Source organism: Sus scrofa, chromosome 5 (genome assembly GCF_054392235.1).
Source record: "Sus scrofa isolate SSC_HxYL_T2T_F1_AM1 chromosome 5, Sscrofa_HxYL_maternal_Yorkshire_Landrace_v2.0, whole genome shotgun sequence".
Taxonomy (NCBI): Eukaryota; Metazoa; Chordata; class Mammalia; order Artiodactyla; family Suidae; genus Sus; species Sus scrofa.
The window spans coordinates 73,963,920-73,980,122 of NC_139387.1; the positions used below are offsets into that span (position 1 = coordinate 73,963,920).

Genomic DNA, 16,203 nt, shown 5'->3' on the forward strand with positions numbered 1-16,203 from the left:
AGGGATTCCATGGAGCTGTGAAGCTATGGGGTTGGGGAAGCAGGAAGCAAAAGAAAGCTCTTCCTAATGACAAGTGCTGGAGGGTGGAATTGGAACAATCATAATTAAGGCTTCTAACAATAGGAAGGGAGCCACGCGGCTGTGTGTGTCAAACACAGCTCTGCTCTGTAGTGGGGGTGCTTAATAAAGCAGCCCGCCCCTTGTTACCTGTTTGGCGGTGACAGCCATCCCGGGGAGAGGGGCTGGGGGGGGCAGCAAAATCCCACACTGCTATGGCTGAGCCCCAGCCAGACCCCCATCTCTTCCCGCCCTTGTGGGGGTAAGGGAACACCAAACCCCTGTGCCCAGTCCCAGGCCCGCGGGGGCAGAGCAGAATCTGGGCGGTTTTGTGAGGCTCAGACAGCGAGTTCCAGCACACCGAGGACACACCTAGCCCTGCTCGATGGGTCCTTCCTCACTCTGGCCTCAGTTTCCCCACTCATGACATGCGAAGAGCTCCACCCCTGGTCCCTCACTCAACCCAGGCTACAAGGAGGAAGAGGAAACCTATCTCAGGAATCACCAGCTCTGAAAACACACAGGGAGAAAAAGAAATGACAAGATCCCAGGGTGCTGGGGTCTAAAGGGATCTTAGAGATGAGCTGGTCCAAGTCTACCACTGTCCAGATGTGGCAACTTCGGCCCAGAGAGGGGAAGTAACTTGTCCAGGGTCACACAGCCAGTCAGCAACAACTTAGACCAGAACCCAGGGCTCTGTGACCACTGCTGCTCTTCCCCACTCCACCACCTGAATCCCAGGTGTAACTGAAGAGTTAACTGGTGTTCATCTCACATGAAAAGCAGGACTCCGGCATTTCTAGAAATGGGGAGGAAACACAGGCTGTGCAGCTGGGCCCACCGCGTTTCAAAGGCTGCTGAGGGGCTGTCCTGCCCCCCCTGCCCACCCAACCCCAACACAACGACAACACGATGGAGGAGAGGAAAGTCCTGGCAGTCCTCCTCCTCCGCCCACAGCTCCGGATCCAGACCCTCCACGTTCAGTGCAACGTGCACCTTTCACAGACACCCCTCCCCCGTCAGGCAGGCTGAGCGGGGCAGGCGGAGGGGGGCTCGAGGCAGAGGGGAGGGGAGGCCCGCACCGCTCTCTTTGGCTGCCATAAATGGTAACAAATCAAGCACCTTGTGCGCTCAGCTCTTCTGACTGCATCCACCTTCCTCCGCGCCCCTGCCCAGCCCCCTGAGGGTCCCCTCCGTTCTCCCCATGGGCCCCCGGGCCTCAGGGCCGAGTCAGAATGGGTGTCCTAAATGGCTCAGACATCATGGGGCTCTTGCCCACAGCCCGGGCTCATCAGCCTGACAAGCTGTCACTCTGATTTGGGTCCCATGAGCTCCTGCCCACAGGCGGGAGGCCTCCCCTCAGCAGGTGGGGGCACAGTTGGGCCTCTGAACGCACCTGACCTCCCGGAGAGAACACCAGGGCCGCCGTTCACTGTAAGGCACACAGGAGACTGGGGACCGACCCCAGCAGTTGCGGTCTCCTTGGAACCCCTGCGAGGGGATGTCGGGGTCACCAGGCTACATTCACCTGTTCTCCAAACCTGCCACCTTCGGTCTCTAACGCCCACCAGCTCTGATGAGCTGCGGGAGCAAGTCCTCGCCCACCGCGATCTGGTTGCGATCTGTTTAAAACCCTCTGCCTCGGCCTTTTTCTCCAGCTTCCAACATCACCTTACTTTTCCTGCCTCCGGTCCTCCCTGCCTCCCAACGCCCGCCCCTCACAAGACCATCCTCCCACCCTGCCCCCTTCTCCCCAGTCTACCTCCCATCCTACCTCCCATCCTCCAGGGCAAGGAACCCGCTCCCTTCTGCCCTTCACACACTCCTGAGACCCGCCTCCCCTTTAAAGCCTACTCTGCTCAGCGGACAGACAGCAGGTGCTAGACACCATGAACACCCTGCCCCTGCCCTCCACGGCCAGGAGAGCACCCAGTACCACCCTGGACATGGCAGTCACTCAATGCGCCCCTCTCCAGCCCAAGGGGCCTCCACCGACAGGCACCTCGCGGGGTTCCACCTCCTGCTGCACACTCATCTCCTTCATGGCACCTGCACAGAGGGCAGCTCGGGGCAAGTGGGGGTCTGGGTTGGCCTCCTGCCGGCCTCAGGCTCCCCTTCTCTCCCTGCCTCCCCACCTCATCCAGGTGGGCCTGGACGCACAGCATGGGGTGAGCAAACCAGGGCTCAGCACTGAGGAAGGTCAGGAAACCCCAGCGCAGGGCTGAAAAGAGGCAGCAGCGCTGCCCCACGCGCCCACCCCAAAGCAGCAGCTGGCCCGGCCTCTGGCCCAACGGTGGTCACCGGGAGGGGCATGGAAAAGGCCCACGAGTGTGGTTTGCTGGGAGACACCCCGCAGGGTATCCTGCCTCTGAGGAACCCGGAATACCTACCTGACCAATTCAGACACACCTGGATGTCTCAGCAGGAGCTGAGCACACAGAGGAGCACCAGGGCTGCCTGTCTCACGGCGGAGGCAGTCAGGGCAGCCATGCGAACAGAGCCAGAGCTGCTGAACCGGGCAGCAGCGGCATCACCTCCCGGGTCTCAGCCTCCCCATCTCCTTCTGCCCCCTCCCCGCCGGGGAGCAAGTCCCAGTGGTGGCATCTGGCACTGGGGAGCCAAACATGGAGCAAACGGCTATTGCTTTGCCCTCCCCTTCTTTTGGTATCAGCACCCGCATCAGGCACCCGTTTTTCTCTGGGGAATTCTCCTCCTCCCCAATACGGATGGCTGCGTCTGGTCAATCAGGGTGTTCCACTCACCCCGGACAGGGATGGGCTTGTGACCAGCCAGACTCTCTTCCGAGGAAGGCAACCCTCAAGCAGTGAGAGCCAAGGGCCAAAACAGCAGGAGCTGATGCAGCCTGACAGAGTCAGAGGAACCAAACTCATCATCAGCTTCTGGTACCCGGACCTTGGAGGGGCCTCGGCTCTCCAGCCTGCGTGCGGCCTCCTGCTCAGCTTTCCTTTCTAGCTGTGAGCTAACCTCATATCCTTCCTAGATACTGAAAGACACACAAAAGGCCAGGGTGCGGATACCCAGAGGAGGGAAAAGAAGGCCAGGCCAGCAAAAACAAGAGATGTCTGCTGAATTGATTTACCCCCAAATGCCAAACGGGAACTGTTCACAGAGATAAATGGGGAGATACCTTCTGTTCGCCTAGGTTAGCCAGGCCTGGTGTGCTGGGCTTGCAATCTGAGAACCTCAGCTTCTCCAGAATCTATCTAGGACAGGGGATCCTGAGATGAGGATGCCAGCTCATACCCAAGACTACACACACGTGGGGGGAATCTCACTAAATGCACATATTCATGTATACATAACTATACATGCACACATTTACACTCTAAATGTTTTTAAATGTTTAGATATTCATGCATATATACATGTTTATACCTAAATATGCCTTAGGTTTGTATACATATATGCACACATATATATACCTCTGTGTTGTGAGGGAGGAAGCTCTGAAAATATATAATTTGGGTACCCCAGGGGAAGATGCAAGATGGAACCAGAACAGGGGAAGACAAGGACATTTTTAAAACCCTCAGGGGAGTTTCCTGGTGGCTCAGAGGATTAAGGATCTGGCATTGTCACTGCTGTGGCACAGGTCACTGCTGTGTTCAATCCCTGGCCCGGAACTTCTGCACACTGAAAGCACAGCCAAAAATAAAAATAAATTATAAAAAACAAAAATTAAAAACCCTTGGAACTTGCCCCTCCTTCTGTGCCACCGCAGAATCTTCACACAAAGACATACACATGTCAACTTCCCCCAGACCCGAGCCCTTCTGGCTTCCCCTCTGGATCACAGGGTCCTGCGCTCAGAGGCTGCTAAAAGGGCCTTCCCTGCCCTGAGGGAGGATGAACAGCAGGTGGGAGGTGAGCCAGACCCCAGCCTGGGCCACATGGAGCCCCAGGCCAGGCACGGGGGCCAAGGGGGTGGTTGGGTCCTGAATTCATCTGCTCTGTAGCCAGCAGCTGGCCTCACACAGCCTTGGGCTCCGTGGCTCCTCTCGCCCCACCTCCCCTCCTCCACTGCCCTTTTCACAGCCTCTCCTGGCTCCTCTCTCACACCAGGACCACTTAACAGTTAAGTCAGGCCACGTAACTCCCCACGGAAAGGGACATGGAGGCACACAGTTTCAGCTGGCATCTTCCAAGTCCTCATCAACCATTGCCCAGTGGCCAAGTAATAACCACCTGTACCAAGGACTCACCCAGAACCAGAGCACAGGGCAAAGGGGCAGCCAGGTGGGCGGACGCCAGGCTCCATGGGTCTTCAGCTCCTCGAAGTGAAGGCGGTGGAGGAGGTGGGTTTTCCAGGGTCCTTAGAGAGTGCCGTACGTGGCTAGAAGGGACACGGTGACAAACTGCCAGGGTGGGACACAGTCCCAAGGGGCTCACTGGAACAAGGACGAGGTCACAGAGCCACCTTCCAAAGCAGTGAGTATGAGGCTGCAGGGGTCCTGTCTTGCTCAGGGAGACGTTCCTGGTGGAGGCGGGTACAGCTCCCCCATGGCACACAGCCTTTCCTTTAGGTAAACCCCAATTGTTCTTTAAAGGGCATCACCCACAAGGGGCACCCTGCCCAAGGCCCTGCCCCCACTGACACTCCTATCAGCTCACAATCGACCCACAAACCAGCACATCTACTGAGCTCCTACCGTGAGCAAACAAGGCAAGACAGTAAGACACAGGCCCTTGGCCTCACCTCCCCCTGCTCATCACCTCCAGCCTCACTGTCCCCTCCGTACACAGATACCACCTCCCGCTCGCAGGGCTGCACAAGTTAAAGTGCCTGGAAGATGCTAGCAGAGGGGAGAACAAGACACAACACACAAAAGCAGGACAGCACGGTGAGAGCAGTGAACCCTGCCATTAGGAGGCGAGTGGACTCTGAAACATTCACTAACACAATACACAGGATCATGCTTGGGCGGCTGTGGAGGAACCCGTTGTCAGTCTGGGGTGCTCTCAGCAAAAGCTCAGGAGAAGATCATGAAACCTACACCGTGCACAACTGAGCAGCCGCTGATCTGAGAAGTAGGTCCTGGGGATGGTGGTGGTCAGCGCCTCACCCGCTTCTGTTGGGGGCTGGGACGGGGAGAAGGCAGCCACAATGGTCCGCTGCGTCCTGGCCAAATATGTGTCACTCTGGCCCCTTATCACTCAATTGCAGGTACAGACCCAAGGAAAGCACAATCTAGCGCCGGCGGGGAAGGGGCTGGACCAGGACAACCTCCCAGGAACGGCCCCAGAAAGAATATCAGCTCCGCAGGTTGGATATTCAAATCCCTGCTCTGTTACTTTCCAGCTCAGTGATTCGGGGCAAAATCCCCAACCTCTCAGAGGTTCCATCTCCTTGGACACAAAACGGCAGTAGCCCCCTCTCATCCTCAGGTGCTGCGAAGGGTGGAAGGAAACAAGGTGGCCCAGGGACGTGTCCAGCCCCGGGCCTGAGCCACCATTCATATGGGCAGCAGCTTGGCCACACCGTGATGAGAACTGGCTGGAGGGGCGTCCCCGCCCCCCATTCTCTGTCCTGATGTGCTCTGAGGGGAGACGGGCTCTCTGGGAAAGGATGGAACATCAAAAGTCTGCACCCAGCATGAGAAGTGTAAGACTTTCAGAGAGGAGTTCCCGTTGTGGCTCAGTGGTATCGAACCCAACTGGTATCCATGAGGACTCGGGTTTGATTCCTGGCCTCACTCAGTGGGTTAAGGATCCAGCATTGCCATGAGCTGTGGTGTAGGTTGAAGACACGGATAGGATCTGATATTGCTGTGGCTATGGCTGTGGCCATCAGCTGCAGCTCTGATTTGACCTCTCGCCCCGGAACCTTCATATGCTGCAGGTGCGGCCCTAAAAAGCAAAAAAAAAAAAAAAAAAACCTTCAGAAAGAACATTAGGGGCCTACTATATGGAGTAAACCAGTGAACAGAAACGCACCCCGAGAATACAGTTTACACTCATGAATGCAAACACAAAGAGGGCGATTTGCCCCAAGTTGACCAACAGATTCAATGAGAAGACAATCAAAGCACCCACAGGTTTAGTTGGGGGGGAGGGTGGAATTAATCGACTGATTTTTGGTGAAACTAGACAAATTGATTGCAAAACTGAACACAAAAGAACAAAGGGCCAAGAACAGCCCAAACATTCTTGAAAAGCCTAAGATAAGAGGGCTTGCTTGCCCTAGCACTTCCAGAGATTTGTTATTAAGCAGTGGTGGCCGAGACAGTGCAGCACAGGGAAAGGTGCAGTGGGGAGAGGGGGATGGCCAGTCAGTGGGGCTCGGACAGCCGACGTTAGCAGGGGAGAGAGGAATCAGAGCCCTGCTCACATCACACACAAATATAAATTCCACATCTACAAAGCACTTAAATGTGAAAAGTAACACTTTCAGAAATAAATACAGGGACTCATCTTTGATCATTCACTCATTCATTCAAAAATTCATGAGTGCCTATTATGTTGTGACAAGCACTGTCCTATTACCAGGGACATAAAGATGTCCCCGAGATGTTATGTATTTCTTAAATAATACATAAAACGTACAATCTCACCAAGAAAAGAGACTGGTAAGTTTGAGTATGATAATTTAAAAGAATTTGTTTATCAAAAGACCTATGAAGAAAGTGAGAAGTCAAGCTATAAACCACGTTTGCAGTACACTTAAAAGACAACCGATGGGGAGTTCCCCTGGTGGCGCAGTGGAATCAAATCCGACTAGGAAGTATGAGGTTACGGGTTCAATCCCTGGCCTTGCTCAGTGAGCTAAGGATCCGGCGTTGCCATGAGCTGTGGTGTAGGTGGCAGATGCGGCTTGGATCCGGCATGGCTGTGGCTGTGGTGTAGGCCAGCAGCTATTGCTTGGATTCAACCCCTAGCCTGGGGAGCTCCATATGCCACAGGTGGGGCCCTAAAAAGAAAAAACAAAACAAAACAAAAAAACAACAGATGAGTCTCCAGAATGTAAATAAAAATTCTAAAAATTAGTAGGAAAAAACAAACCACCCAATAGAAAAATGGACAAAAACATCAATATGCATCCACAGAAAAGAACGGCTGATAAACCTATGAAAAGATGCTCACTAGTAATCAGAGAAATGCAAATCTAAAACATAATGCAGCGTTTCACACCCACTGTGTGGGAGAATGCCCCAAACTTTCCATTTTCAATGCCATTCCACTGGGGGAACTGTCAAGTGATACTTCCTCTTTGGAAAGCAATCTGGCACTCCAATAAAGCAGAAATGCGCTCCTCCTAAAACTCAGCAAGCACCTCCTTGCTCCATAACCTAAAGCAGTTCTCCAAATGTGTGCCACAGACAGGCTCACTGCTGAGGAAGTGCACAGCCACTTGAGATGGCCAGAGCATCCAAGGGCACGATCAGTGAGCTCAGGGACGCAGGGGAGTCGCCTGTGGTGGGAGCTGTGTCCCAGTCTCACACGGCAGAGTCTGACCCGTCTGAGGACTGGAAGGACAAGAACTGCTCCCTCTGAGGCACTTGGAGAAGCGCTGCCCGTGCGTGTGTGCGCCAGGAGGCCTGCACAAGGATGGTCCCAGAAGCATCTCTGCAAAGGAGACAGCCCAAATGTCATCAACCAGAAGAACACAGCTCAGCACATTCACAGAACGGAATCCTGCGGAGCGGCGAAAATAAACACACAGTTATCACACACGTCAACATGGATGATTCGATAAATGTTCACGCTGGATTTTTAAAAGTTCAGAATGCTTTCATCCGTCAAAAGTTTAAAAACGAGCCAAGCCAAATGATGTGGAGTTTAAGGATGCCTACACTCTCGGAAAAACTGTAAAGAAATACACTTAATGCTAACGGTAAGGAGAACGGTCCTCTCTAGGGAAGAAGTCAGGGCGCGCTCAGGGAGAGTGATGCAGAGGCTTCTCGGTGTCACTAACATTTCATCTCTTCCAGTACATGGCGGGAACCTGCTCATTATATTAAACCATATGAATTTCGATAGAAAATATTCTACAATTTGAAAAAAATTTAAGCAACTATTTTTCTGGTTAGTAAGGTGACCGGGAGCCCCTCGTGCTTGTCTTTTGTCAGCTCGGGTCATGGCCAAGCTGCCCAGCACAGCCCAACCCTGAGTGTGCCAGCGGGCGTGACCTGTCCTTGGAGCGCCTAGGGCAGAGGGCCATGGGACCCTGTCATATGACCACAGGCCCAGGAACAGAGGGAGACAGGAGGGTGTGGCCCAACGGTAGGGCAGCCGCAGGTCCACGGTCCGAGACCACTGTGCTCCCCCACTGCCCTCCACCCTGCTCCTTTCCGACAGAGCCACCCGCACGCCCCACCCCCCATTTCTCCCACGTATCCTTGAGACCAGAGGACATCCAGAACTCTCCCCAGCCTAACAAGATGTCTGGGGCTCCTTCCAGACTCCAACATCCAGCCCGGCCAGCCCCAGACACCTGGCTCACTGTTGGGGGGCTACCTGTTCCTATGTTCTCACTGCAGAAGGGCGGTGACAATCCCTGTAGCCACAGGTCACTGAGTCCAACATCCCGCTATGCACACATCATTTCCTCTGGGTCCCAGCACAGCCCTGCAGGTCGGTGATACTGTCGCACATGCGGGGGCCCAGGCACCAAGAGGGGAAGGAAAAGCTGGGCCTCTCTCCTGGGGACTCTGGGTCGGTAGGTGGGCAGGTCAAGGGGCATGGCCTCTGCTCACACGCCAAGCTGCCCGGTTGATGCGGGAAGAGCCCCAGAGCAGACCGACAGGGAGCTCGTTGAAGGCGGTCCCCTACCCAACCCCCAGCCACCTACCAGGGCCTCCTGCGTGGTACTGAGCTGCCCAACTCGAGGGAAGATTTGAGACCCTGCAGACTTCCCTTCCAAGGCCTGCTAGGCCTGCGGAGAGGCAGAGCTCATCCACACGGGAGGACAGACGCACCGCCTTAAAGGAGACTTCAAGTCCCCGGAGGTCCCCAGGGCTGGTTTGGGAGGGGGCTGCCGGGATGAAAGCCCCATCCCTACCCCTCCCCTTCCACCACAGGCCATTTTCAATGTCCCTGCCCCAACCCCCCAGCACTCCTGCTGCAGATTAGCTTTCAAATGTGAGCAGGGACAAAGCTGGCTCAGAAGACTTAACTCCGCCCCATGGGCTCACCTCAGCTTCAAAGCTTCCTAACTGGAACCAAACAAGCGGGCACATGGCTGCTGGAAGGGAGAGGCCAGAGGCTCAGTAAGCTGGATTACCTACAGCGACAGCTTGCAGCCTGAATGGCACAGCAAGACCTGTCATGGTGGTCACCGCCGGAAAAGCAAAACATCCCTTCCTCAGTGCCCTGAAGCAGACGGAATGGGGTCCTCCATCCCTCGTCCTCAGAACCGAGGCCAAACTCAACACCCCAGGAAGCCACGCTCCCTCCACCACCCAGGCTGACACCTGCCTTTGCTTCCCTATGTTCAGTCCCTATGTGCAGGAGGCTCTGATCTGACTCACCCTTCTCCCTGGCCTGGACCCTCATCCTCATCTATCCGGCAAACTCCTATTCATCCTTCAAAATCCAGCTGTCACTCTATTGCTTCTGTATCTTGCCGCTATTAAGCAGCATGAATTATTCTATTTAAGTATCGCTATTGAGCATCTGGTACCCAGAACTCTAATTATCTGTTCATACATCTGATTCCTCCAGGGGACCTGGCTTACAGCAGGTGCTCAATAAATGCACACAGGGCACACCAGCTCCAGAGCACCCAATCAGCCCTTTCAACAGAAGAAACAGAAAAGGCATAATCGATTAATTCTTTTTCCCAAACTCAGGTACTCCTAAAAGAAACCCTGCTGTTTTTCTCTCCCCTTTATTTCTGATGGGCACGAACATTTTTGAGAGGAAGCCACCACGAGATGTGGGAGAAGGGAAGGACAGGTCAAGTCAGGTCCCCAGGACAGATGCTGGGTCCAGGCCCACTGCTGCCTCTGCCTAGAATGCTGCCTCTCAGCCCTGTGTTCAAGTGCTTGATGGAGGACGAGCCACATGACCTCTCATCCTGCCACTTCCTGGCCCCAGAAAGCTGATCCGCCCCGGGCGAGCCCAGTCAGCCCGTCCTCAGCACTGGAGGCTCCTGCGCACGCAGCGGGCATTCAGGAAATAGTTGTGGCATGAGTGAACAGGCTCGATTGGGACCCCACAGCCCAATAAGCCCCACAGCCCGCCGCCAAGTTCAGCCAAGGGCAGCCAGGCACATATAGGCACGGCAGGAGGGGGCGAGGCCCCGTCCACGGGGGAGGCTTATGGAGGAGGTCTGGGCATCATCCGTGCCCTGTTTCAGTGGGACTTTCTCTTCTCCGCCCTCGTCCTCCCCACCCCCTCTTGACTGACACCAAGGCTGGCTCTGACATGATTTAAAAATAGATATCAAGACAAGGAAGTTTAATTTTTAATGCTTTGGAAAGGAAGTGAACACAGAGCTAGCATTCCCTCACGGCCACGTTCTGGGGTCTCGGAGCATCAGCCAGGCCCTGCATCTGCCCCTCCCCCAGCAGAGCCAGGCCTGACCCACCTGGGGATCTACCTGCAGCCACCCTCTGGGGAGCCAGCTGGAGGCCTCACACCTAAGCGTCTGGGAGGCCTCTTGCTGCCCACCGGGGCCTGTATTTCCTTTTGGAGTGGCCAGGTCTGAACCTGTTCAGGCCCTGTTCAGACCCCTCAGTCCGCTCACCACTTCCATCCCCAGGTGGAACGCAGCCCACAGACTCAGGACACCCCAGGCTGCCCAGCACCGACTGTGCACAGACCCCATCCTGGCCACCATGCACCAAGGGGGGCCACCGCATCCACAGGGGCACTCACCCTGCCCAACGCGTGCCTCAGACGTGGCTGGAGAGCGGTGACCAAGCTTCCCGCACCCAGAAGGCAAGTAAACAGCCCGAGAGGGGCTAAGCCAAAAAGGCCTGCCCCCACTTAGGAGGGGTTAATAAGGGCGCCCACCCAGCACCCGGCCCAGGCAGCCCTGCACCAACCTCCCCCTGCTCTGGCAGGCACACGGAATGTGTGGCTAATTGGCCTTTATTAAGGGAGCAATCCACAAGGAATAGATGCTCCAGTGGGGCCAGAATGTCACTGCTCTGCCAGCCATGATTTAAAGAGATGGGACAGTTCTGCTGGCAAGCATGAAAAGTGACCGGTATCCTGAGCGGCAATTATACCATCCTTACCCCCACCTCACCCCATATCACATAGGAATTCAATTTGGGTTGAGAGGAGCTGGGCTGGGATCACAATTTGCTGTCCCGAGAAGGGGACAGAGGCCCCCAGCGCTCAGAGCTCACCCCTCTAGTCTCTCTCCCCTACTCAGAGTTAAAAGCTGAGCCTTTTGCGCCTTCCCGAAGGGGCTTAGATTCGCTTAAGCTCTGCCTGGAGTGTTCCGCCAGATGGCCTGCGGACAGAGATGGGGCTGACTGAGGAAACACCCCATGAGGAGAAACACCTTGGGGGGGTTGGCTACTGATGGGCAGGCCGCTCAGGATGGAGAACTTCTGTCCCGGTTCAGGCCTCCTATTTCCTATCCATCTAGAGGCCAGCATCCTGTTTGGCCCTGAGGGACAGGGTGGCGCATGCAGGGTGCAGAGGAGGTGGGACTCAGGCAGGCGGACCCCACCCCCACCCTCTAGATCAGGCCCTCGGAAATGCTGCCCTGGGCGCCAACCTGGCTAGCACCGGCTGGCCCTAGTCGGTGGTGACAGCAGCAGACCTGGACACCACCCCCTCCCCCACCAGGCAGGCGCCCAGCAGCCCGCAAGGCACCTGGCCTTTCCTCACAAGGAGGAGGAGGCTGGCCGCACAGCTCCGCCTCCATCCTGCCCCCAGTGATGTCACCCAGGCCCTCGCCAATACCAGTATCCTAGAAGCTCCACCCAGCGGCAAGGAACCAGGGCCGCTGGGCCAGAGAGGGGCTGCAGGGTGAGACAGCTGCAGGCAAAGGGACTCCCCCCAGAGGGCTCCCAGGAGGCAGGGGATGTGGCGGCAGCAGTGACTTTGGGCAACTACCAGGTGGGCTTCAGGATCCATGGGAAGATCTCTCTCTACAGAGTGTAGGCCTCAGGTTCAACTCTTATGCCTCAGGAAAGCCTCCTTTTGTAGTCTGAGCCATGAGACTGGAAAGGGATGGCTACAAAATTCCCACCAATTGCTCCGGGTCCCAGAGGGCTGGGCTCTGACCAGCCCTGCACCCACACCCTTCCCTCATCTCTGCCTTTCCCTCCCTGGGGCCCTGGAGAGCAGCAGAGGTCTCCAGAGTCCTGCCTCTTCAACAACCCCACCCGCCTCAGCCCAAGCGCCTGCGTGCTTTCCCTCTGCGTTGGCTCTTTCCTCCACTGCCGACCACCACCACCACCCCATCCCAGCCCGAACACCTCCTGCAGGAAGCCTCTGTTCGAGTGGAACACAGGGACCCAGGTGCCCAAATCCTAGTTACACCCGCTCCTCCACCTCCCCATAAACTCAATGGCCAACACTCTCACACATACAAGCACCCACTTCTCTCTTACTAAATTTTCCATCTCTCCTAAGGTCTGTGCCTTATCTCACATGCTGAACTGGGTCTGTGAGACTCAAAAATTTTCCCAGTTCATAGCATGTCATGGGAATTCTGAAAACATTAAGTAATCAGAAAAGTCAGAGATTAGGAGAGCGAGTGACTTCTTGCCTGGTAAGCGAGACGTGGAAGGTATCTTCTTATTAGGAAGAGACAGCACGTTCTCTCACTATGACCGAAAGGAAGGCCATTCCACCCACCGGCTCATTAACCTCAGGAAGACAGAGAGAGTGCCTTGTTGCCCCACAGCTATGGTGCCAGGGGAGCCCTCATCACTGGCAAGTTTGATAACTACCTTCTCTTCCCTGTCAGGTGGGATTTGGGAATCACTACCACACAGTAACATATGGACTTACCATGCTGGCCCTCCATTCATTCACTTACAAACACATAACCCATGCCATCTATGTGCAGGACTATGTCGTGGGAAGGTCCCTAACCTAACCTGGGGGACCATCCTAGAGAAGAGAGGAGGCACAGGCAGTTATACCTACTCAGGCCAGCAGGTGGCGGGGTGGGGGTGGGGAGGAGTGCGGCTGCATGGGAGGCACTGGCCAGGGCACTAAGCAGCCCAGGAGGGTCTTCCTAGTAAGAGTGGGGCAAGGCAGAAAGGTCGAAAGGTAGGTGGGGATTGTTATCAAGGACAGAGACAGAGACTGTGCACAGTGAATGGGCCGCACTCATGGAAATCCACAGGCACCAGAGAAATACACACCAGCGCTTGGCTGACCCTGACGCTGGTAAATGAGCCAGAGGACCAGGAGCACTTGCCCAAAGGCAGCCATAAAATCATTCTTGACATTCCAATGGTTCTGCTCCAGTTTCCACAAAACCCTCAGCACAGGGCAGGTAACATCTCACCAGCAGTGTCTGGAGGGCCCCAGACCATGAAGGCATCTGGGGAAACCCAACTAAAACAGAGACCAGTCTCCTCAGAAGAGAAGGGAAGGGGTGGAGGTGGGAGGGACCCTGGGAACACCCCAGAGAGAAGACAAGGATGCAGGATGTCCCCTAACTAATGAGGTAAGGATATAAGGGAGACTATCACGACACACAACCCCCCCCCCCCCAGTGGACTGGAAAGGAAACCCTAAGGGATAAAGTGACTTGCCCAAGGTCACACGAAAAGCCCAGATAGAACCAGGGCCAGAGCCTGTCTTCTTCCCTCCCAGCCCTGAGCTCTCCCCTTCTATGGGACAAGCCACCCACCAAACACACCCAAGAAAGTTTTTCAATTAGAGTGAGTCAGTTCACACAAATGCCGAACACCAAAGCACGCCGCTCCACCCCACTGCACTGCGCTCCACCCCAATGCACTGCGAGGGACTCTCCTGCCCCAGGGCTCCTCCCGGACATGGGCAGCTGACAGCCTCCAGAAGCAGGAGGACAGCGCTGGGGCAGAGCCAAACATCTGTGCTGACTTGGTCTGGGCTCTGCTGAAGAAAGGCAGAGGCACAAGTCGGGATGAAGGGACAATTAGATATGAATTTAAGGAGTTTTCAGATTTGCCTAACTAGTATTTCTCACGCCCACATGCACACAGACAAGGCCTCCAAGTAAAGGGGACCGAGAACGATTCCAAGTTGCCCCACCCACTGACACTTTCTCTTGAACATGTCCTCTTACCAAGGATGGGGGCACTCCCTTTGTCCCTTCCAGCCCCTGGAGCTCCTGGAGCCTGGCAGGGCTGGCGTTCCATGGTGGGAGCACATGGCCAGCCTGCTCGCTGCCCAGTCCACTGCAATCCCTCAAAAGCAGCTGCCACCACTCGATGGCAGCATCCCTCCCACACACACACCCACCCTCTCCACACAAGCCCTAACTGGGGGCATATCTGCAGGCCAGGAAGCCAGTCCCTGGGGCAGGGGCTCCTCCTCCTTTTCCTGGGATTCACGGAAGGGATCGGAGTGACCTCTACCACTCCCCCATCTCGTGTCCATAAAATGCTGCAGACAGTGTTCTTGCATATTCAGGAGGAATACAGGAAGAAAGTCAGAAAACCATCCCCACTTCTGCCTGAATTCAACTCAAGGTCACAGTTGTTAAAAATTCCGACTCCACACCTACTTCTGCAGATGACCTGGTTTGGAGCCAGCCACTTGGCATACGTGTGTCTTATAGGAGGTGGTGGCTGCAAACTTCAGCAGCCTGCTAGGAGTAGAGCAAGTCTCTCCTGGAAGACAGGCAAGTTGCAGCCTCCATTCAGCCAGGAAGGAGAGAGAGAGAGGAAGAGGCACATGCGTGAAAGAGGGAGGAAACCGGTTTTTAAAACCCCACTTACCGTTGTGCAGAGAGCAGAGCAATGCAGCTCCAAAGAGAAAGAGGGTACGCGCTTAAGCAAAGAAGAGAGGAGGCAAAGGAGAGATACACGCAAGGACTTACCCAGAATATCAAATTGAAGAGGAACATCATGTACTTCAAGCAGCAGAGGCAGCCCCTGGCCATGTTGCACTTCTTAAATTCTAGGAGGAAAACAAAGGACAGGTCCAGGTAAAACACCACGTACTTGCTGCCTTTGGGTGCATTGTACTTGTCGGTCTTCACACCAGCCTCAGCGCGGCTCTGGCCGCGGGAGCCCGCGGTGCCATAGAAAGCGCCGGCAGTGAAGCCGCGGCCGAACGGGCGGCCCGAGGTGGACGGCTTGGCAAAGTCTGAGTCCTTGCTGTCCAAAGATGGACTCCGATGGATCGAAGAATCCTCACTACTCGACTTCTCCATGCTCGTGTCGCTCCCGGGGGGCGCAGGGGGCGGGGGGCATCGCTCCCGGAGTGGGACAGAGGGGGCGCCCGAGTCGGGCACAGGCTGCGGGCGGGTCGGAGGAGCCTTGCACGCCCTCGCTCAGTCTCGGGGCGCACCGCCGGTCGAGCCCCGCGCTCGGGGTCAGGCGCTGGGCTCCCGGACGGCCGGCCCGGGAGGATTCTGCGGTGCGGCTCCACGCGCGCTCCCGGGGAACAGGCTGGCCTGCGTAACTTAGCGTCTTTGGGGAGGCTGCTATTTGATTTCTCGTTCCGGAGCGTCAGCTCGCCTCCGGGGCGCACGGCCGCTCCACGCGAGGCACCAGGGCGCTGGGCTCCAGGCTCCCGGGCACACCTCTCCCACCCCGGCCCGGTCCGGCCACTTTGCCGGCGCCCGCCTCCTCTCGCCCCGCGACTTTGCGGAGCTGCCTCGGCCCTGGGCTGCCCCGGCGCGCGGCGGGCAGTGCCGAGGGATCCGCCGCAGCTGCAACCGCTGGGCTTCCCCTGCGAAATCCCGGCCCGACTCCCGACTCCGACTCCGAAATCGCCGGAGCCCCCTCCCCGGCCTTCGGCTCCGCCCCTTGGTTTGCATTAGGCCAATGAGCGTGAGGCCTGCGGGGGGCAGCCTCCCTCCCGGATGACACCACAGCTTTAATGGGATTAGCGTTCTGCCTGGTGCCTACACCAGTGCGCCGCGAGGCTCCCTAAATGTCAAGGGCTCGGGAGTCCGGGTGAACCAGAATCTTCATCGCAAGGCGCTGGCCTCTTTCAGGGGAACGAAGGGGGCGAGAGGGGAGGGGATTGGCCGGGGGAACCACGACCCAAGGA

At 56.2% G+C, this 16,203-nt stretch overlaps 1 protein-coding gene across 4 annotated transcripts in view; it reads right to left on the bottom strand.

Moving 5' to 3' along the window:
- The window catches only part of TSPAN9 (tetraspanin 9), a 192,594-nt gene that overhangs the window by 65,958 nt on the left and 110,433 nt on the right, over positions 1–16,203 (bottom strand). For 3 of the 4 annotated variants that reach the window (XM_005664070.4, XM_085024864.1, XM_013997827.3), the window contains one exon: positions 15,023–15,102. In XM_005664070.4, the coding sequence (XP_005664127.1) occupies positions 15,023–15,085 (63 nt within the window). In that variant the 5' untranslated portion in view covers positions 15,086–15,102. 4 annotated transcript variants of the gene reach the window in all.